Source organism: Sebastes umbrosus, chromosome 4 (assembly GCF_015220745.1).
Source record: "Sebastes umbrosus isolate fSebUmb1 chromosome 4, fSebUmb1.pri, whole genome shotgun sequence".
Taxonomy (NCBI): domain Eukaryota; kingdom Metazoa; phylum Chordata; class Actinopteri; order Perciformes; family Sebastidae; genus Sebastes; species Sebastes umbrosus.
The window spans coordinates 10,797,059-10,818,882 of NC_051272.1; the positions used below are offsets into that span (position 1 = coordinate 10,797,059).

The window sequence follows — 21,824 nt, forward strand, 5'->3', positions numbered from 1 at the left end:
TATATTCTTCCGTCTTTCCAGGCAGCCAAATTTCTATTTACTTCACAACAAAATTCAGTGAATTTACCAATGACAAATAATCTAATTAAGATGTTTTTAGGGAAATAATGCATAAAACTGGAGATGCCATTTCATTGTATTGGGATGAATTAATGGATTATAATAAATTAAGTTTTTTTTTAATGGATTACTTCCACGTTTAAGAGCTTTTTAAGGAGGTAAAACCCATGATGTTCATTTTTTCAAGTAAGCTGAACATTTCAGTAATGACTCTTATGCTATTTGATAAACTCCTTAAACATGTAGATAATCCATTAAAGACCCCTGAACATATTATAGTTCATTCATTTATCTATTATGGGGTGAAATTTGCACCTTAATTGAAAAATATTTACAGGACTAGTCCTTTTAAGGTACTTTACAGAGTAAGGGTTATGGTATATAATGTTATTTTTATAAGTTAAGTTAAAGCTGAAGTAGGCGAGATTGGAGCAAATATGATTAAAAAAAAGTTGTTTTTATAAAACGGTCGCTATATCGTGACAGCAGTACATGAAACAGGTAACCCGTGCCTCTGGTGTCCTCCGGTGCTCCTAACGGCATCTGCAAGATTTCACAGACCGGAGGAAAACAAGCAGTAAGAGCTGATCTGAGGTCTGCCGTCCATCTGCTGTCTATAAGAGTCGGCTGTCAATCACTCGTGAACTCCGATCAAACGGTCAAACTAGGCAGCGCTGATCAAATATGAATCAATATTCTGTTACGTTAATGCCTATTTCTCGCCTCAAATGTTTTCAGAATCATGAGAAAGGAGAAGGAAAGGGTCCCGTCACGGGCTAGATTTTTTAAAGCCTGAAAACAGAGCCGTGATGAGGAGCAGAAGTCTAGTTATCTCTCAGAACACTTGAATTACATTATGCTGAAAGGTTATTATGGAATTTTTGCCCAATGATGCCAAAAATATACTGCCTACTGCCACTTTAAGTTAAGTTACCAATAAAAATAATCTATTTAAGATATTTTTAAGGGGATTTCAGGGAGATAATGTTTAATGCATACAAATTAAGGTGTAAGGTGTAACAAGTTAAGCGTAGCCAGCCGTGCGACCAGTGGCCAACGGCAGCGCTGTAAAGATAAATTGAGGCCGTATAAATCTTTGGATGCCTATAGTTAACTATCCTTCTGTAAAGTCAGTCAAAAAGAGAGTCGTACAATATCGGTGAAGCGTTTCAGAGATGGAGAGAAAGGGTTGCTAATAGTTTAGCCTCATGCTGAGGAACTGTAAGGAAGTAATAAATGGTGTAACGTGTTGTATCAGAGCTGAATGGATGGGTGGGACATTTGCATTTCAGAGAGAGCTCTTGAGCTCCTCACTGCCGGATCTGTTGGACCTTCACTGACCTGCTGCCTCCTTTAAATCTCACTCTGACGCTGACAAACACCTGCCTGAGGTAAACGGAGCATCACCACACTGAAAGAAAGAGCAATGATCGGTAAATAATCAGCACACAGCAGGAAGTTAAAGTATGAAAAGAAAACTTTTCTTTTCTCTTTATCGCCACTAGCATGAAAATAGAGTTTATCCTGAAGGTGGCGCCAGAGCGAAGATGATGTCATTACACTTAAATCAACAGCAGTGGTGGAAAGTATTGTATTTAAGTACAATTTTGAGTTACTTGTTCTTTACTTGAATATTAGAATCAGTAATCTCTTTTAAATAACTTTTTATAACACATTTTTATAGACTTGCTTTTATGTGATGTCATCCTTTTATCGTCTTTTTTCTGTTTTAATTTTTTTTTAATTTTATGTTTTTTATTTAATTTATGTATTTTTTGTAATTGTTTTTAATCTATTGTACTGTTTTATTGGTGTTTACATTTTACCTTAGTTTTGTTTGGCTTTCTGGTGTTATAATGTCTCATATCCTGCTTTTATTTGCTTTATTTGTCAAAGCACTTTGTGAACGTTGTTTTTTAAAGGTGCTATATAAATAAAGTTGTTATTATTATTTCCATTTTCTGCTAATTTATACTTCTACTCCACTACATCTCAGAGGGAAATAATGTACTTTTTACTGCACTACATTTATGCGATGAAGTTTAGTTACTTTGCAGATTCAGATTAATAATACAAAATATATTCAACAAATAAATATAATACACACACACACACACACACACATATATACATAAATATTATATAATAAATATAATTATTATTTAGATTTTTTTCACCTCCTGCAAAAAACTATTAGTATTATTTCAGATTTGTAATTGTTCTATATTTATGTTTCTTGACTTTTGCAGTAGTTTGATTTTATTTTTATTTCCTCATAATATGTTTATTATATGCACCTAAACACCAATGTAAATTCCTTATTTTTATATTCCTTATTATATTCCTTATTAGGTTAAGATCAAACTTTATTTTATTTATTCACAAACTACCCAGCAGAATATAAAGTCATTAAAATGAGCTCCATCTTTACCAGCTGCAACATTAAAGTGATGAACACATTAATGCATCAATAATTATAATGGATCATTCTGCATAATGAGTACTTTTACTTTTGGTACTTTAAGTATATTTTGATGCTTATACATTTGTACTTTTACTTCAGTAAAATATTGAATGCAGGTATTTTACTTGTAACAGAATATTCCTACTCTCTTTCACTTGAGTTATTTTTTAATTATATTATAAATGTAGGGAGACAAATACATGTATATAACTGATTGACATAACTTAGGTTATTTCAGACATACAGTTGTGTATCTGCTAATAGAGATGATTTTTTTTACCCCAGAGTAAATCCCAATGTTTCAAAAAATCTCTAATTTTATATTAGCATGTTATTTTACATTGTCCCATTGTGTTAAATTTATTTCTAATTTCAATGAGGGAAAGCATCCACAAGGTGTGGCAAAAAAAAAATCGAGTTTGAAGTATTCTGCCTCCTCTTAACACGTTTATTTCCTCCTCCAGGTGAAATGAGATGACATGTCAGCATCAGGTGCAGACAGTAAAAATCAAAGTTTCCTCCTGAGCTCAGGGTTTAATGAGTCGGATCTCTGGAGGCCTGAAGCAGCAGGAAGACACACCTGCTGAACTCAGCTTGATTGGTCTCCAGTCTAAATTTAAATTCTTCATCTATCGGGGGAAAGACGAGTGAACGCAGAGCAAGAACCAGATTGATTTAACCAGCAGCACATGTTGATGTTTCACGTTTACTGTTTAAACTTCTGCATGTTTGTGGACTGAAAATAAGTCAAAGTTTAAAATTACTCAAGTCCAAATATTTCTTCTGACAACCACAAAACTGAAATGATTATGTGTTTCTAGCTTTCATGATAAAAATATTAAATATTATAATTGAAGCAGCAGAGGTGGAGATACCCTTGTGATGGAAAGTACTCAAGTACTTTACTTAAGTACATATTTAAGGGTACTTATATTCTACTTTTTACTGCACTGCATTTATTTGATAATTTTAGTTACTTTGCAGATTAAACTACCAGTTTATTACCAGCAGTTTATACAAGAAAGTGGATTAATCAATTAGCTGAATATTTTGTAAGTTGTTTATTTTTTAAATTATTTGATTTTTTATGTAAAACTATTTGATGGTTTCAGATTTAATTATGTGAATGTTAAGTAATAATGTTAATAATGTTAATGTATTAGTAATAATGTTGAGGTTTGGACTAAACAAACATAGTGAAGGTGTGACTTTAGTTTCTGGGTCATTGTGACGCCATTTCTCACTTTTTTCACTATTTTTACAAACCAATCAATCGATTAATGGAGAAAATAATCAGCAGATTAATCCATAATGAAAATAATCATTAGTTAATAGTTTAAAATGAGCTCCAGCACAACCAACTAAATCCAGCTTTTACATTAATAATAATCTAATGATAGAATATATAATAGTATAACAGTCACAGTTTAATACTTTAACTACATTTTACTGATTTTATTGACATATTTTTACTGAAGGAACACTTTTACTGTAACAGAGTATTTATAGTGTGGTATTAGTACTTTTACTAAAGACTACTTCCTCCACCACATGTTTCCAACAAGTAAACTCCCTCTGGATATTAGAATGATGAGCTCGCTCTGTATTTTTAAAAGGAAATTAAAGATCTTTTTAATCTGATTGTTAAATTGGAGTAATGTTTTAGTTTTTAAGCTTTAATCATTTTTTTTTTTTTTTTTTTACATTATTTCATTCTATTCTATTGACTTTTATTGATCGATTTTTAACATTTTATTATATTATTTATTGTTGTTTTTGTTTATTGTCTACGAGTTAAACTGATCCACCTCTTTCCTTTGTCCACACGAGGGCGTTTCAGTATCACTGATATTTCTTTTTAACCCGGCATCCTGTGTGCAGCTGATAAAAATGTCCTGCAGATGTCAGCTTTGTGTGTTTTGTTGGTTTTTACACTCTAATCCTGAAGACATGACATTTATATTTAACAGTATTTCCTTTACAGTGGGAATGAGAAATAATCTTGAACTTGAAGAGACAGAGAGGGGATTTCATTTGATTATAAAATGTTTTTTTGAGGCTCAAAGCTAGAAATGATTTAACAGCAAAAAATTTTTTTTAATATTTAAGTTGTGACTAGAAAAGAATATAATTTTCAAATCCTACACAAACAGTCGTCACTTTGAATGAATAACTTTCCATAAAGGTTTCTATGACTTGATTGAAGATATCCTGATCTTAAACACATAGACGTGAGATATGTTTAATGCATATTACAGCAAACTTTAGAATATTATCATAAGTTTGAGGGATGAAATTCATTGTGTATGATACAATTCATACAGAAAGTGCTCAAGTTTGTAATTAAAATGTGATTCATAAATTAAATTGAATACTAAAATATAATTGTTAATCTTAAAGGTAAAATAGAAAGTAATCAGTTAGATAGATTTAAGAGGAGCAGCAGAGATGATCAGTATTTAAATCTCCTGACCCCCATCAGAACCGCAGTTTGTCTTGGAGGGGGATCAACTTCTTCTTCAGGGTCAAGGTGGAGTTGACCTGCTCGGCCGTCAGCAGGTTGTGCCACTGAGCGACCGGCCGCCGTGGGTTGGACAACATGTCGGCCCAGTGCCTCAGCTGGTTCCCCGCAGCGTCGCAGCCCAGGAAGATCTTCCCCATGGCATCGTTTCGGGTCACGGCGTCGTGGTCCCACATGGAGATCACCAGGTTCACCCTCTGTGGACGACAGCAGGAGTCTTTGGTCTCGTTTACATTAAGAATCACTCAAACAGCGGCGTTAAAAGGACCAAACTGTTTGGGTTTTATAACATTTATTACAAATTCTTATTAATAAATTTTGTACATGTTCTTCTTTCCTTCCTGACAGACTTTGGTTTCACTTCGCTCACTGTGAAACTGAAAATTACCTTAAAATTCAATGAATTTACCAATAAAAAAAATTATGTAATTTTAGGTATTTTTAAGGGGATTTTAAGGCGATAAAGAAAAAATGGACTGTAACACATTAAGGTATTTTTAATGAAATATCTATATGAATTAAATCATTTGTACAGAGTAAAATTAAGATGCAGATTCATGGTATTAGGATGAATTCATGGGTTATAACAAGAAGGTTTTAATGGGTTACTTCCAGGCTGAAGAGCTTTTTAAAGAGGTAAAACCCAGTAAAATTGTGAAAAAAACCCCACATAAATAATATCTTAAAAAGGTGTATATTTATTCTATTTGGTCAAATCCTTAAACATGGATATAATCCATTCAAGCCCACTGAACATATTATAGTCCACTAATTTATCCGTTAAGTAACCTCAAGGGGTGAACCTCTGAAATTTGCACCTTAATTGAAACATTATTTACAGGACTAATAATGGAGTATTTTAAGGGCGTAATGCGTAAATGGATAAATGAATGGATTGTAAAAAAAAAAAAAAATGTAAAAGTAGGGCTGTCAATCGATTAAAATATTGAATTGCAATTAATCGTATGATTGTCCATACTTAATCGTTATTAATTGCAAATTAATCACACATTTATTATCTGTTCACAATGTACCATAAAGGGAGATTTGTCAAGAATTTAATTCTCTTATCAACATGGGAGTGGGCAAATATGCTGCTTTATGCAAATGTATGTATATTTTTTATCATTGGAAATCAATTAACGACACAAAACAATGACAAATATTGTCCAGAAACCCTCACAGGTACTGCATTTAGAATAAACAATATGCTCAAATCATAACATGGCAAACTGCAGCCCAACAGGCAACAACAGTTAATCAGTTAATGTCCCACTTAGTAGGCTACATATTTGAGTCTCTTCATTAAATAGATCCTTGTTAAAAATGTTTGGTTATGTAATGTGTTAAAATATTAATCTATTTAAGTTCAAAACAAATATTATTAAATCCTGCATCTGTCAGGTTGTATTTCTGGTGCCACTCACCTGGATTTGTTCAAAGGACACGTTGAAGGTGAAGGACTCGTTGTAATACGGGTTCAGCGTCCTCTTTTTAACAGACGTCTTCTTCTTCTTCCACTTTCTCTTGTCCAGAGCCAGCTGTATCTTCACATAAGGATCTACATGTACAAACACAAAGCGCTTGTTAAACTCAGGCATAAAAAGTGGAAATGAAGTGAAATTTGTTCAAAAAGATGAAATATGTCTTTACTTCTCTCAGGAGTAAAATTGTCTGTAACTAAAATGAAAAAAACAAGAAAATACATATTTAAAAAAAATGTGTAAAGGATAAAAAAAAAAAAAAAAAATTATATTTCATTTGGATTTACACCGAAACCTAATCATTATTCTTTGGTCCATGGCCAACCCTTCTTCTAAATTTAAGTGAAATCTGTTTATTGGCAAATAAAAAAAACTTTTTATCCACCAGACAGTTCGATGTGTTGTGACCCACAGCAGAAATGAAAATTATTTAAAATTAATAAACCAGCACCAGTTTGATTGATATTCCCTGAATTCCACAATTTAAAAAAAAAACATTATTTATTCAAATTTATTTTTTAGATATCTTATCAAAACAGCCCAACATCATTGGTATTGATTGATGTTCCCTGGATTCCACAATAAAATATTATGATTTAGGACAATAAAGTCAGCCAGTGATGGCTTGTTAAATAATTACCTGGTTTGGCACTGAGGACTTCTGCCTACAAACTAACAATGATGTTGTCTAGTTTGGTGCACTGAGCTTCAGCTATAGAAGACTGTTAACGTTATATTTACTCAACAACTGAACAAAAGAAGGAAACACATCAACAGCTCAGACTGGATTATCAATGCTCACCAAACCTCTAGAAAACACAACAAACCTTGGACTCTTAAACATAAATGTGTTGAAAAGTTATGAATCAGCTGTTAAATTGTTGTTTTTCTTCTTTCCTTCAATAATAACTGTTTTAACAGAGATAAAAAAAAAAACAGAATTCAGACACCAAATGTGTTATTTACATTTGAAATGGACTAAAGTTACACATCTAAAATGTCATCTTGCTGTGTTGTTGGGTGCCAGAATCCAGATATCACATACATATGAGATGACAAACTGTGATTTGAGGCTCTATAGCGAGCTACAATATCTCCTCCCCTTCCGCTATCTGTGCTATCTATTTTGCAAGGGCACCGCATGGATGTATAAAGAGAACTGGATACGGCGTTGGAGGCGGGGCCCCGTTCATTCCTATGAGAGTTGCTCAGTGGCGCATGGAGCCGAAATGGCTCAACTTCCGAGTGTTAAAATTATCCGTATCTTCCGCCGATCTTCTGTATTCATTGGGCCCATAGTACATCAGAGTGGCACATACGGGTACTTCGCAAAAAAGTCAAGGCCACGCCCCCAAGAAAAGAAAACTGAAGATCTCATTGACTTCAATGTAATCTGACGTATGTTTGGATTGTAAATTTGACAAGTTGGTATGCACTCATCTCTTGTTAAACAAACTTTTGTTTTATACACATGTCTAATAATTATTTTGTGATCTTGTCTGAACCCGAGCGTTGGCGATACCTTAATAAATGAAGGTTGATCGCCGCCATGTCCCTTCAGTCTTACCCCGTCCAACACAGTGGAGGAAGTTGCTTATCCAGACATCTCTACATATCTGATTGAATCCCGTTAGGCTAAGTGTTGTCTGTAATGTTAATTGCCAACTGTTTGATCTAAAGGCTGAGATTTTGTCAGAGACGACAGTCTGATGCTGCTATAACGTTAACATATGACTGAATTACTGCAGCAGCCTCACTCTCAAGCTAACGTTAGGGAGCCATGCTAGTCACTGTCACCAGCATCACTTTCTTTAGGTCTGGCTATGCGAGACTACTCGACTACTAGACCTGACCTTACCTAACCTACCCTAACCTAACTTAACCTAAGACCGTGGGGAGATCTTTTGGAGAAGTGAATGATTTCAGTATGAGATCTTGTCTCAGTCTGACCTGAGGTTCCTGCGGCGTCCATGCTCTTCAGGTTTTTGGCCTCCAGCATCACGACGGTCAATTTGCCGGCGGTGGGAACGTAACGCAGAGAGAAGCAGATCTCGCCCAGGTTTTCCTCCTGCAGCACACAGAAAGATCAGCAAACAATTCAGGTAATTCTTCTTCTATGGTGCTGTTTTTGTGTTGGAAATTGTAGAAAATCAAAAAGAATGTATTTCCGCATATGTATTTAAAGGGACTGTATGTAAGTTTTTACACGTATAAACGTTTTTTAATAGTTTTTCATTGCCTGTGTGGTTTTAACCTAAACTAAAAAATTAGACCTTCTTTCTGACTTTCTGGGTTTCCTCTATCAGCCTGCAGGGCTGCAGGAAGGATGGTCCACACTACAAAAATAAGACCTATGTTGTGAAAAATGGACAACTAAACATCTTTCTAGCTGCTGTAACCACCATGTGGGTGTGATAAAGACACCAACGACAAAGAAAACCTCAAACTTGGCGGGCTCGGCGAGGTCCTGCCACTCCTCGATGACGTGGTTCCAGTCGTGGTTGCCGAGCTGCATCCTGAGCTCACCGATGATGTTGTGTTTGGAGAATCTGTTGAAGTCGTAAACCTGCATCACCGCCGTCGACTTCAGGAGGGAAGACTTGGATATCTGAGAAAAAGATTTAACAAGTTAGACACAAGACACCTTAAATTTAAGACTTTTTAAAAAACCTTTTAAGACATTTTTGTTTTGAGGGAAATTAATTCAGTGCAAGACTTTTCACATCTGACGTCTCATTATTATCTTTGCACATTGCACATATTCTTATACTTTATACTCGACATTTGCACATCCATTCATCCTCTTACTATATTTATTGTTATGTGCGACTGCATATTAGGGCCATTGTAGAAAAAAAAAACATTAGGGAACCAGTGTTTATTCCAAATAAAATCCTCAGAATATACGAGATTAAATTGTAAATTTACGAGACAAAAACTTGGATATTCTCTGAGATTAAAGTTCTGAAAACATTTGATGCGAGAAATAGGCATTAACGTAACATAATATTGATTCATATTTGATCAGCGCTGCCCTCAGATCAGCTCTTACTGCTTGTTTTCCTCCGGTCTGGGAAATCTTGCAGATGCCGTTAGGAGCACCGGAGGACACAGAGGCACATGATTTTTTTTAGGATACCTGTTTTATGTACTACTGTCACGATATAGCAACCGCTTTATAAAAACAACTTTTTTTAATCATATTTGCTCCAATCTTGCCTACTTCAGTTTAAAGGGGTACATTTAAGAGAAAGAAAAAAAAATTACGAGAAAAAAAGTAAAAAGATTCTCTGAGGTTACAGAGTCGAAAATTTACGAGAAAAAAAGATTTTTTTTTTTGTTTTGCTTTGCAATTGAGTTGGACGAAGCTAATCACACCACTGACGCCAACACTTGCCATGTATTATACCTGCAGTGAAATTATACTATACCCATATTGTGTCTTGTAAATTTACAACTTTAATATCAGAAAGTTTTTTCTCTTAATATTATCCCCCACCCCGGCTCTATAATTTTTTTCTTTCACCTACAATGGCCGTAAAACACCGTCGTAGTTATGCACCAAAACACCGAGGTCTTGTATGTAAGAACCAACTTGGCAATAAACCTGATTCTGATTCAAGACCTGCAGATTCTTCCCACGACCACCTCGTACCTGGAATTTGAATTGCTCGTTGAAGACGGGGTTCAGCGTGTTTCTCAACACTTTGGTCTCAAAGGTTTTGGATTTGTCGGGGCAGGTGTAGACTTTGACGTACGGGTCCGAGCTTCCTCCCAGGTCCATGGCCTTCAGGCCGTCGGCTTTTTTGATCCCGACTGTGAGCTGTAACAGACAGACAGGAAACAGACAGATAGAGACTGACCTTTAGTTACATCGGGAGTTTGAGGGGGACTACACATCACTGCTGCATGTGTGATCAAAGTAATATAAAACCTGTGGGTAATGTAGGCGCCAAGAGAGAAGAATGTGTGGAATAAAAATGAAGATATCTCTACTTCTGCTGCATCGATTTTGACCCTGTTTGTTTTAATCTGTCCATCACGAGTCAGACAATGTTGTAGGAGTGCATTGATAAATCAGTGTCTTATAGCGGAGGCTCTGTGGTCGGATATGCTGCACTGTAAACAGCTGGTTTTAATCACCTCAGACTGAGCGGTGTTGTAGTCCAGAGAGTACAGCAGCTTTCCTCTCTGCTTCTTGGCCGAACCGTAGTCCACATCTGTCACATCTGGCTGAACCTGCAGGAAACACATCAGCTCTCATTTTAATAGAAAGTAATAAACTAGGGACAAAACAAATGTAATGTACTGAAAAGTAACTCAACAAACCACAGCAGGAGTTATCTGAGTTACTGCTGGTACCGACTTTAGTATTTCTGATCACCAGTTAACAATTTCATAATTGAAGCGAAGCCTTCAGACTCATGAAATATTGCACCTGCTGTAATACATATCTAACGCACCCTTGACAATAGGGCAGTGTGTACATTAAACTTGCGGAAGGATGTCTACACACAATCACTCTCCACCTCGCCCTGAACGGACTCTCACTCTGTTAATACTACATCACTTGCTCCGACCGTAGAATAACGCCATGAGTGGGTTAGTGAGGAGGTCGGGGTGGATGGGTGGGTCAAAATACACTGGACTTTTGACCAGGAGACCGCTGTTCGTGTCCCATGTGAAATCAGAAGTCAATGTTGATTTATGTCACGTAACTTCTATACTTAAGTTACGGCACTTCCATAGTTAATTTAAAGAGGACCTATTGTGCTTTTGTGCTTTTTCCCTGTCCTTTAGTTCGTTATATAGTTTTTTTGTGCATGTAAAAGGTCTGCAAAGTTACAAAGCCCAAAGTCAAGAGTATCTCTCCCCCATAGAAACACTGCTCCTGAACTGCCTGAAACGCCTTGCTAGAAGTCCCGCATTTTCTTCTGTAACGTGGTGATGTCACCAAGTAACACATTTGCATAACGGCTAGCTTGGCACGCCCTCAAACAAAGCTAGTTGAGGGCAAACAGTGTTTCAGACAGAAGGTGAAAAGAGGTGCTGCGGCACAGCTGGTATGACAAAATAAAGCGTTTTTGAACATTAAAGCATGTAAAGATGTTCTAGTATAAACCAAAAATACAAGTATGAAGCTGAAAATGAGCATAATAGATCCTTTTGAACCCAAACCACAAACATTTCCTCAACCTAACTAAGCAGTTTTCGTAAGATATCATACGGACCGTTGTATGAGGATACGTTGCAATAGTTAAACTAGTGAAACCGCTGCTGTGTTGAACGTATTATCAGAGAGAATCAGATTCCCCTCCAGAGGGCTCCACCACTCACCAGGGCTGTGGTGGTTTTTCCGTTCGCTCCTTTCAGATTGATATTCTCATTGTTCTTCTTCTGCTTCTTCTTCTTCCCTTTGCAGCAGCACTTGATGCAGATACACAAACAGCAGAGCAGAATCAGCAGAGCGCCGGCCACAAAGATGAGGTAGATCGCCCATCGAGGCACTGCGGGAGACGAGATGGTAGACGGTTAGCGAGATATGTTGAATGAACATTAATGTTAACTTCAATATTACAGGATATAGGCTCACATGTTTTCATGTCGGGTCCCATACAAACATTAAAACTGTAAATCATTCGTCCCATTCACACTGGACATTAAGAAATCCCTTCCTAACATCAAACAGTAGAGAAGCGAAGAGACGAAACTCTGTCGCTAGATGGCGCTGCGGTAGCGCTGCCGCCATTTTGGACTGAAAACAACAATGAGTCTGTGGTCATGGATGTATAAAGAGACGTCTGTAAATCAGAGGATCTTTTTTTTTAGGTAAGTCAACTTCCCAGTAGGTACACTCTCATCACGTTAACTTTGGCAGCCCTACTTTTTACAAATCCTAAGAGGTAAAATTATCCAATACTTCACAAAAAAATAAAAGATTAAAGTGCAAAAAATAAAATAAAAAATGATTTGTGTATCAGAACTTAGTTTTGTCTTCTTTCTCCATTAATCATCTCACAACCCCTCATTATGTGGCCCGACTGGACTAAACTACACTGCACTAAAAATATAAAAAAAGCAACACTTTTGTCTTCGCTCCGGTTGAAATAAAAGATCTAAGACAAAAAGCTTATTTTTCTCTCAAATTGTGTTCACAGATTTGTTTAAATCTGCATTAATGAGCATTTCTCCTTTTTCAAGATCATCCATCCACCTGACAGGTGTGACATATAAAGATGCTGATTAAACAGCATCATTATTACACAGGTGTGGGCTGGTCACAATAAAAGACCACGCTTTTACTTTTGATACTTTAAACATATTTTTCTGATAATACTTCTGTACTTTTACTTAAATATAATATTAAATGTAGAACTCTGAGTATTTTGGACAACTTCTACTTAAGTAAAAGATCTCAGTACTCTGATTTTGGGGTAAACTTTATGTGAAGCTGCAGTCTGGAGACTCACAGGGGATCTTGTCGAGAATGTCGTTGACGAAGTGGGCAGCGGCGGCGGCGGCTGGGTTGACGGTGGAGTTAGTGTAGGGGGAGTCGGTCACTGGCAGGGGGGTGATGAAGGGATGAGATGAATTTAGTGATGGGTGGATGGCAGGCATGATGATGATGAGGAGGAGGAGGAGGAAGATGAAGAGAAGAGCTGTGGAAGAAAGAGAAAAGAGTTTCAGTCTGGTCTCTAATTGAATTATACCGTGAGCACGTTTAGATACTTTAAGTACAGTACAGTTACTTTCCAGCACTTCCTAACAACAGTGACGTATAAAATCAAACAAACATCGTCAAACCCTGCTGACATGACAGAGTGGAAACTCCACCTTCAGGCCGCCACCATGAACAAACAGCAGCAGCACATTAACCCTCAGTCTGATTCACTCTCTGATAACAACAACAAAGCTTCAACAATACTGTTACCAGCTTGAGGAATCCATTTGATTAAGTCAACAGGACTGCAAGAAATACCTCTACAGCAGTACTACCTGTAGGCTACTACCTGGCCTGACACTAACCTTAACCCTAAAACCAAGTCTGGACAAAATGTCCTCAGTTTTAAAAAAATAATTCCTCCCTTTCTCAAAAAAAAGTACTGTCAGATTTCTTCCAACGCTCGTTACTAAAGTCAGTTTCTGAGGAGACACTGTTAATGCTTCTTTGTACATTTACAACATATAGTTTGCATAGTTTTCAGCAAGTCACATGTTTTAAAGGAGAGTCCCAGTGATGTAATATTACATTTCCATAAGGTCAAGGGACCCACAAGAGACAGATTAAAACAAGAACGGTCAAAATCGAAGCAGCAGAGGTTTAGATATCCTGACTTTTAGTACCTAGCATCGCTCAAGTTCTAAAAACACTGGATCCTACATTTCCCACAATGCACCTGATGGCACCTCTTATTAAACCTTTCCTGCATGTTAAACTCCCTCAGCTCCAAGTCCCCAGTTCAACATATGTTTGAAGACTGAAGGCGGTCACAACACCAAGTAATATTCATTAAATGCCAGTTAGCAAACCTGTTAGCTCGTTGGCTTAGTTCGGTCGCTAATGGGACAATAAATTCACATAGATTGTCTGTGAGATTCTCTCGCTGACAAGCTACAGCCATGCTCAGCTCGCGGTTGGTTCGGGCGGGTGACCTCGATACCGCGTCTCCCCCCCCCCCGATCACTACAGCGCAGACTCTGGCTCCAAATAACGTCAAAATCTCAAGGTGGCTGCTCCCGTATCCGAGATATTTTGGCCTCACTTCTGTACGGTGGGAGGAATTGGAGACGCGTCGTAATCTTTATATACAATCTATAGATAAAACAGTATGGTGCAACACAGCTAATAAGCTACGGTAGCGTCCTCTGTTTTTAGACAGTTGGTCTACGGTGCAAATTTGCCTGTCAAAGTTCACCAGAGTTGAATAAAAACAGTAAAATCTGTGTTTCCTGAACACTGACAGATAGGAAGCCTTCATCAGCCAATAATCACAGTCTACATCGAGTACTCTACGACTAAAAACCCACTCAGCGTCTCATAAATAACAGCTGGAAACATTTTACTCACTAATGATGAGTTTGACAGAAATGTCGACGTCCCTACTCGCCGGCTGAAGTGTTTCTGAATAAAAAGGGAGTCGTGTTGGAGAACGAATGCAGAGGAAGGAGGTGACGTCTAACACAGACTTTTTCTAAAAAACAACAAACTGATCAGAGAGAGGAAACGTCTCCTCCCACCATCTCCATCCACGCGGTTTTCACTGTAATCAGCAGGAAAACACATCAACAACAGAGTCCAAACAACTTAAACTGGGAACGTGACAGAGGTGGAAGAAGTACGCACATCTTTTACTTTAGTAAAAGTAGTAATACTACAGTGTATAAATAACTTGTTAAGTAAAAGTCCTGCAGTCAAATTTCTATTTAAGAAAAAGTACAAAAGTAGTATCATCAAAATATACTTACCTCAATGCAGAAAATGAGGAAGGGAGCCCACTGGCATTTTTTGTTTTGTTTGTTTGAGGGCAACCAGCGCCCCCCAGAAGGTAACGCCCTAGGCGACCGCTTATTTGGCCTATGCTTTAAGCTGGCCCTGAGTTTGTATCTTGTTTAATTGAGGTAACAAATTAACAAATAAAGAAATACATAAATAAATACTATTTCAATCCTGTACTTCTCTTTATCACACTTTTCATCTGCTTGTTAATAAAAGTATAAATTGTAGTGAAACTGACTAAACACCAACAATATCAGGAAGCAATTGTTTATTTATATTAGTATAAATACAGTTATATATGTAAATACAAATCTTAATTTTTGTCTTAAAGCCAATGTGATGTCTGATGTGTGTTTCGGTTTATGGGGCTAATGTTAGGGTTGAACCCCCCGCCGCCATTCACCTATAGAGAACAGAGCTACGCTTCCGCCATTTTGGACTGAAAGCGACTACCGGACGCTAGTAAAACGTCCGCCTACAAAGAGCCGTACAAAAGTAAAACTAAATTATTTCTATTCTATTGTCATATTTAATGTTTCTACATACATTGCCCGTGTTGAACAATACAAATATTATAAATATGCATACTATTATAACTATTTACTACTTATTTATTTAACTTTTTGCCCGGCTGCTTCTCAGAGGAGCATAAAGTGACGAAACTCTGTTGTCAAAAAGCACCAGAGTTTCGTCTCTTTGTTTTGATACCATTTGGCCTAAAGGGCTAGAGCCGGCCCTGAGTACAAGAGTAAATAACAAACAGCAAAATGAGCACTGAGCAGAAAGGTCATGATGTAAAAGGACTAAACAGGGCCGGCTCTAGCCCTTTTGGTGCCCTCGGCGAAATTTGGATTTAGAGCCCCCCTATGGCGGCGGCGAGTTGGCACCCTAACACAGCTCTAGGGTTCAGGTTCAACCCCTCAGAAGCCTAACCCTCACCCCATAAACCACAACATACATCAGACATCACATTGGTTTTAAGACAAAAATGTATATATATATTTATTTCATAAATAATTTATTTATTATAATATAAATAAACAATTGTTGGCTTAAAAGCATTTAGTTAGTTTCATTACAATTTACACTTTTATTAACAAATAAGTACGGCCAGGCAGACTAAAAAGTGTGAGAAAAGAGTTAAGGGGTGAAAAGTTTCTGCATTTATTGCTTTGTTCATTTGTTACCTCAATGCAAAAAATGAGGAAGCGGCACACCGGCATTTTTAAAAAAATATAATATTATTAATTAATTAATTAAGTAATTTTTTGCCCGGTAGCGCCCTAGGCAACCACCTATATGGCCTATGCCTTAAGAACTCCTGCTGCTAAAGGAAAGGAAAGAAGAAAGAAATTAAAAAGGGGGTAAAGTGGAGGAAAAAATGGAAAAAAAGAGGTGGAAGATGAGAAGAAAGATGGAAAGAAAGAGGTAAATAGGGAAGGAAACAAAAAGGACTAAAACAATAAATGCTGAAACATGAAAGAAAGGGATGATGGGAAAATGAAGGGAAGAAGAGATGAAAAATGGGACAAAAACAAAGCAACAAAGAAAACCAGACAAACGAGGTTGAAGTTGCAAACAGTGAAAGTGTCGGTTGTGGTTTTTGGGATTTAACCACAAACAAGAGAAGCGGCTGCAGTTCAAACAACCAGAGTTCACATGAACAAAGTGTAAAATGACGGTAGACACAGAACCAGAACCGGAACCAGAACCAGAACCAGTGAAACAGTACCTGAGTGTAACGATGTCCACAAGCTTTATTTAAATCTCATTTCTTCTCCTTTTGTTCAGTCGGCTGTTGAATCTGTTTTTCTTTTCTGTCCCGCTGAACTTCAGTCGTCCATCTTCAACTCTGTTAGTGTCGACTTCAAACTGCAGCAGCCACCACACCTGCTGAACACACACACATGCACACACACACACACGCACACACACACACACACGCACACACACACACACACACACACACACACACTACTGTACGTAGTCAGTAGTTCAAACAGAGGTGGAGTCGCTGCTGTTAAAATACCAGTTATTCAGATATGTGTCATGCAGCGGCCAGGAAAAGGAATAAAAGTCAGAAACTGCTTCCTTCAATCCAAACATTTTGTGGTTTTTCACCATTTAGGCCCCTAATTAATGAATGTTTGTAAAGGGCCGTGTCTAGGCGAAATTCAGATTTAGATCTCCCCTGCCGCCGGCGCCGCTCTAGGGTTCGGGTTCAACCCCCCAGAACCCTAAACCGTCTAGCGACATAAACCGCAACACACATCAGACATCATATTGGGTTTTAAGACAAAAATTAAGATTTTAATTTTCATAAATAACTGTATTTATTATAATATAAATAAACGATTGGTTCCTGATATTGTTGGCCTAACAGTGTTTAGTCAGTTTCACTACAACGTGAGTTACAGCGGTGAAAAGTGTATTTATTTATTTATTTGTTCATTTTTTACTTCAATGCAGAAAATGAGGACGGGCGCCGGCCGGCATTTTGTTTTTTTAGAGGGTGACCAGCGCCCCCCAGAAGGTGGCGCCCTAGGCGTCCGGGTTAACGCAAAATCATTGTAACGCCACTCCACTGTTACTAACCATGTCATACTCCAAACTTATGCTAAATTATAGCGAGGAAAAACTGTCGTGACCATTTTCAAAGGGGTTATTAATTTGAAATTAATCATCATTAACTATGGACAATCATGCGATTAATCGTGATAAAACATTTTAATTGATTGACTGCCATACTACAAATAATAATCAGCATAATAATAAACTTTAATTCTAATTTGTTGATGAACAGTTTGACTGGGATTTTTTTTGTTTTCTTTTCAGTACTTAGAGACGATGAAAAGGAGTGGAGTGATGTAACAAAATTATGTGAACACCTTCCAGGAGAATATAAAACATGTGAACAAATATCCGAAAAAAAAATGTCTGAAAAATCTGTGTAAAATATTTGAAAACTAAACTAGATAACATCTATTAGTAAAGAGAACTGTCTACCATTCATACATACAGAAAATTATTGGTAAAATATGTGAACAAATATCTGACAAATATGTGTCCAATATGAGAAAACTAAAGTAAACATAAGTAAAGAGGACGTTCTACCATTCAGACAAATGTGAAAAATATCAGAAAATGATTAGTAAAATATGTGAAAAATGTCTGATAAAAATGTGTAAAATAAGTGAAAACTAAAGTAAATAACATGTATTAGTAAAGAGGACGTTGTACCATTCAGACATATAGAGTCGTCCTCTCACACATCTGACTGCAGCAGATTACTAACAGCAGGTTTCCACAACTGTGTGACTGAAGCCTGATGTATAAAGCAACATTTACTAAAGCTTTGACTCTGACAGGTAGTTTTACTGAGGACTAGAACAGAAACTCTTCAGCCCTTATATATATATATATATATATATATACATATATATATATATATATATATATATATATACGTATATACATATACACAGTATTACATTTTAAAGTTACAACCTCCGATCAAAAACAAAAGCACCACCATTTTCTGCTTCATGAGTCACTTTAATTTTCCAGTTGAAGCTTTAATCTCATTTCTAATGAAGAATTACAGTGAACAGATGATGTGAAATAAAATCTCTTTAACACTTTACATGAATAAACAAATCAATGTTTGAACCTGCTGTTCAAATACACAGAAACTTCACATTAAAGATATAATCAATAATCTTGCTCTCTGAAGCTCTGTACGCCGCTGTTTCCTGTTAAAGGCAGTGGTGTTGGTCATCATCATCATCATCATCATCATCATCATCATCATCATCACCACCACCATCATCATCATCATCATCATCATCATCATCATCATCATCATCATCATCATCTATTTCTGTTGTCCTACAGTCACAGAGACCTTCACTGGTAAAACCTTCAGTGGGAAATCCTCCAGATTGTAGATGTATGGAAACATCCTCTCAGTGAAAGTGTATTTGAAGGTGTGTATGTGTGTGTTAGTATCAGGATCAGAGAACGACAGCTTTCCTTTGTTCCAGTCCAGATTCACTCTGATCCTCTGGGGCTTCTTCTGCACTACGAGAACAGTGAATGGACCTGGTGGATAGACTGCTCTGTATTCACCATTATAGAACCATATTCTCCATAATCCAGACCGTATGTATCCCTTCCTCTGGACAGACTCTGCTAACACACCCAGTCCCCAGCCTTTACAGTCTCCAACCTGGACGTCCCAGCTGTGAGTCCCTGAGTTAAAGCCCTCAGAGCCCAGGACAGAGAGGTAGTAATCAATCCTCTCTGGATTATCAGGAAGCTGCTGTTTCTCTCCTCGTCTCACACTGGTCAGATCTTCAGACAGGATGAGTCTTGCATCAGCAGTGTTTGGGTCCAGAATCACAGGAGTGTAGGAGACCATGTCCTTCATCTTGTTCCAGATGTTGAAGGTCAGGTTGCCCAGGTGTTTGGCCTGGTCTATCAGAGCTCCTGAGAGCAGCTGTGGATCCTCCAGCAGGGGGCGCTGCTGGACTCTTTCCACTGCAGCCTTGTAGTTGAGCATGAATGAGACGTCTTCAGCTCTCAGCTCGTCCTCTGTGGCTCTGACTGTGTCTGAAAGAGCTGCTATCTCTCTGCTCACAGCCTCCATCTTCTCCTTCATCATCTGACTCTTCTGCTCCTCTTCCTCCCTCAGTGCAGCCATCCTGGCCTCCTCTTCCTCTTCTAGAAACTGGTGAAGCTTCTTAAACTGCTCCTTAATCTGCCTCTCTGTGTGTCGGGCCTGGACCTTCATGTGTTCTGCTGTTTGATCAAACTTCACTTTAACTTCTTCAAAAACCTTTAACTTCTCCTTTAAGGGCTCCAGAGTTTCCTGAAGTTTCTTCTTGTGTTGTCGTGCAGCTTCATCGATGGGTCTGAATCTGTGGTCGGTGTGTTTTTCTGAATCTCTGCAGATGTGACACACCGGCTGCTGATGGTCCAGACAGAAGAGTTTGAGTTTCTCAGAGTGCAGACTGCAGAGAGCCTCTGAAGATCTCTGAGCTCTCTCCTGTAACAAACTCTCACACAGGTTCTTTAAAGCCAAGTTAGGAGGTATGAAGTCCTTTGAATGTCTTCTCTTACAAAGTGGACACTCTTGGACGTGTTTCTCTGTCCACCAGCTCTGCAGACAGACTTTACAGAAGCTGTGGCTACATGACAGGATGACAGGATCTTTAAAGATGTCGTGGCAGACAGAACAGCAGAGATCGTCCTCTAATCTGGAAGCCATTTAGTCTCTGAGTGAAGCTGAAAACACAGCAGGCAGACGGCTCAGCCACTCCCTGTTCCCTGAAAGTTACTTTAACTTTGAGTCTTTGTTCTTGTAAAACTCTGGTTCAGTTTGTGGATTCAGCAGCTGGTTGAAGTGGTAGTATTCCAGTATTCCCAGTATTCCCTCCTGTAGATGTCCTCTCTCAGTGGAAGTGGTGGTTTTGGTCTGACGGTGAATCTTATCGTCCGTCTCTCAGTGTGTGTGTGTGTGTGTGTGTGTGTGTGTGTGTGTGTGTGTGTGTGACGTCTCAGTGAGGCAGAATAACAACCTGTTTCCTGGTTTGTCTCAGGTATATTAAATTAACCCCTTTAACCCTGTGGAGTTCTGACTCATGCTCAGTGTGACTGGAGCTGTGATGTTGGAGAGTTACAGCAGAGGGTGCTAGAAATAAATGGATGGTTCCCACTCAGGTGCTCTTTGGGTGGACTCGGACTGACTGAACCTTTTAGGTATGATTCCTATTTTTCAAATACTATGGTCTTTTATTAAAGATCTTTAAATAATTGCAGAGTTGTAATTCTCACCCGTAAAGTAGGCTAGTATGACACCCTGCCTTTATTTGACACAACATGCTTTTGTCTTAACCCTCTGAGACCCGACCAACTTTACTGTCTTTCAGTTTTAAAGCTAGAGTGAAGATACTGGTATCATATGAAACTATAAAAACTAATGAATCCATCGGTACCAACCATGTCACACTAGCTTGTCATGAAGGAGGATACATAACGCTCCAAACTTCAGCTAAAGTTTGGCGAGGAAAAACTGTCATGTCCATTTTCAGAGGGGTCCCTTGACCTCTGACCTCCAGATATGTGAATGAAAATGAGTTCTATGGGTACCCACGAGTCTCCCCTTTACAGACACGCCCACTTTATGATAATCACATGCAGTTTGGGGCAAGTCATAGTCAAGTCAGCACACTGACACACTGACAGCTGTTGTTGCCTGTTGGGCTGCAGTTTGCCATGTTATGATTTGAGCATATTTTTTATGCTAAATGCAGTACCTGTGAGGGTTTCTGGACAATATTTGTCATTGTTTTGTGTTGTTAATTGATTTACAATAATAAATATATACATACATTTGCATAAAGCAGCATATTTGCTTACTCCCATGTTGATAAGAGTATTAAATACTTGACAAATCTCCCTTTAAGGTACATTTTGAACAGATAAAAAAACGTTCCATTAATCGCGATTAAATATTTTAATTGATTGACAGCCCTAATATATATACTGTATTCACATACATACATACTGTATAACATAACACTGGGAGTTGGGTAATTTTCAATAAGGAGTACTTTTAGTTTTGATACTCTAAAGTACATTTTGATACAAATACTTATGTAGCCTACTTGAATACGATTTTGAATGCAGCACTTTTACTTGTAATGGACTATATTTATATTGTGGTATTACTACTTTTACTTGGGTAAAATATCTCACAAGAGTTATTGTAAACAAGTCTCGGTAAAAGAAAAGTTA

At 37.7% G+C, this 21,824-nt stretch overlaps 2 protein-coding genes across 3 annotated transcripts; both read right to left on the bottom strand.

Annotated features, from left to right (window-relative positions):
• Positions 1 to 3,973: 3,973 nt before the first annotated feature.
• On the bottom strand, positions 3,974 to 16,906 carry syt8 (synaptotagmin VIII). Of its 2 annotated transcripts, none has more exons than XM_037766380.1 (9): positions 16,759 to 16,906; positions 13,000 to 13,188; positions 11,867 to 12,036; positions 10,673 to 10,768; positions 10,185 to 10,352; positions 8,970 to 9,137; positions 8,480 to 8,597; positions 6,473 to 6,606; positions 3,974 to 5,242 (listed from the first exon to the last, which is right to left on the bottom strand). In XM_037766380.1, exons 2-9 carry the CDS (start codon positions 13,145 to 13,147, stop codon positions 5,003 to 5,005), a joined length of 1,242 nt encoding a protein of 413 aa, XP_037622308.1. In that variant the 5' UTR covers positions 13,148 to 13,188; positions 16,759 to 16,906; the 3' UTR covers positions 3,974 to 5,002. The 2 variants fall into 2 exon arrangements, with proteins under 2 accessions (XP_037622308.1, XP_037622310.1); XM_037766382.1 differs by lacking the exon at positions 16,759 to 16,906 and adding an exon at positions 14,598 to 14,733.
• Positions 16,907 to 18,571: 1,665 nt separating this feature from the next.
• Positions 18,572 to 20,655, bottom strand: LOC119486322 (nuclear factor 7, brain-like). Its single transcript, XM_037766366.1, has one exon. The coding sequence runs from the start codon at positions 20,293 to 20,295 to the stop codon at positions 18,901 to 18,903; it is 1,395 nt and encodes a 464-aa protein (XP_037622294.1). The 5' UTR covers positions 20,296 to 20,655; the 3' UTR covers positions 18,572 to 18,900.
• Between the last annotated feature and the right edge of the window lie 1,169 nt (positions 20,656 to 21,824).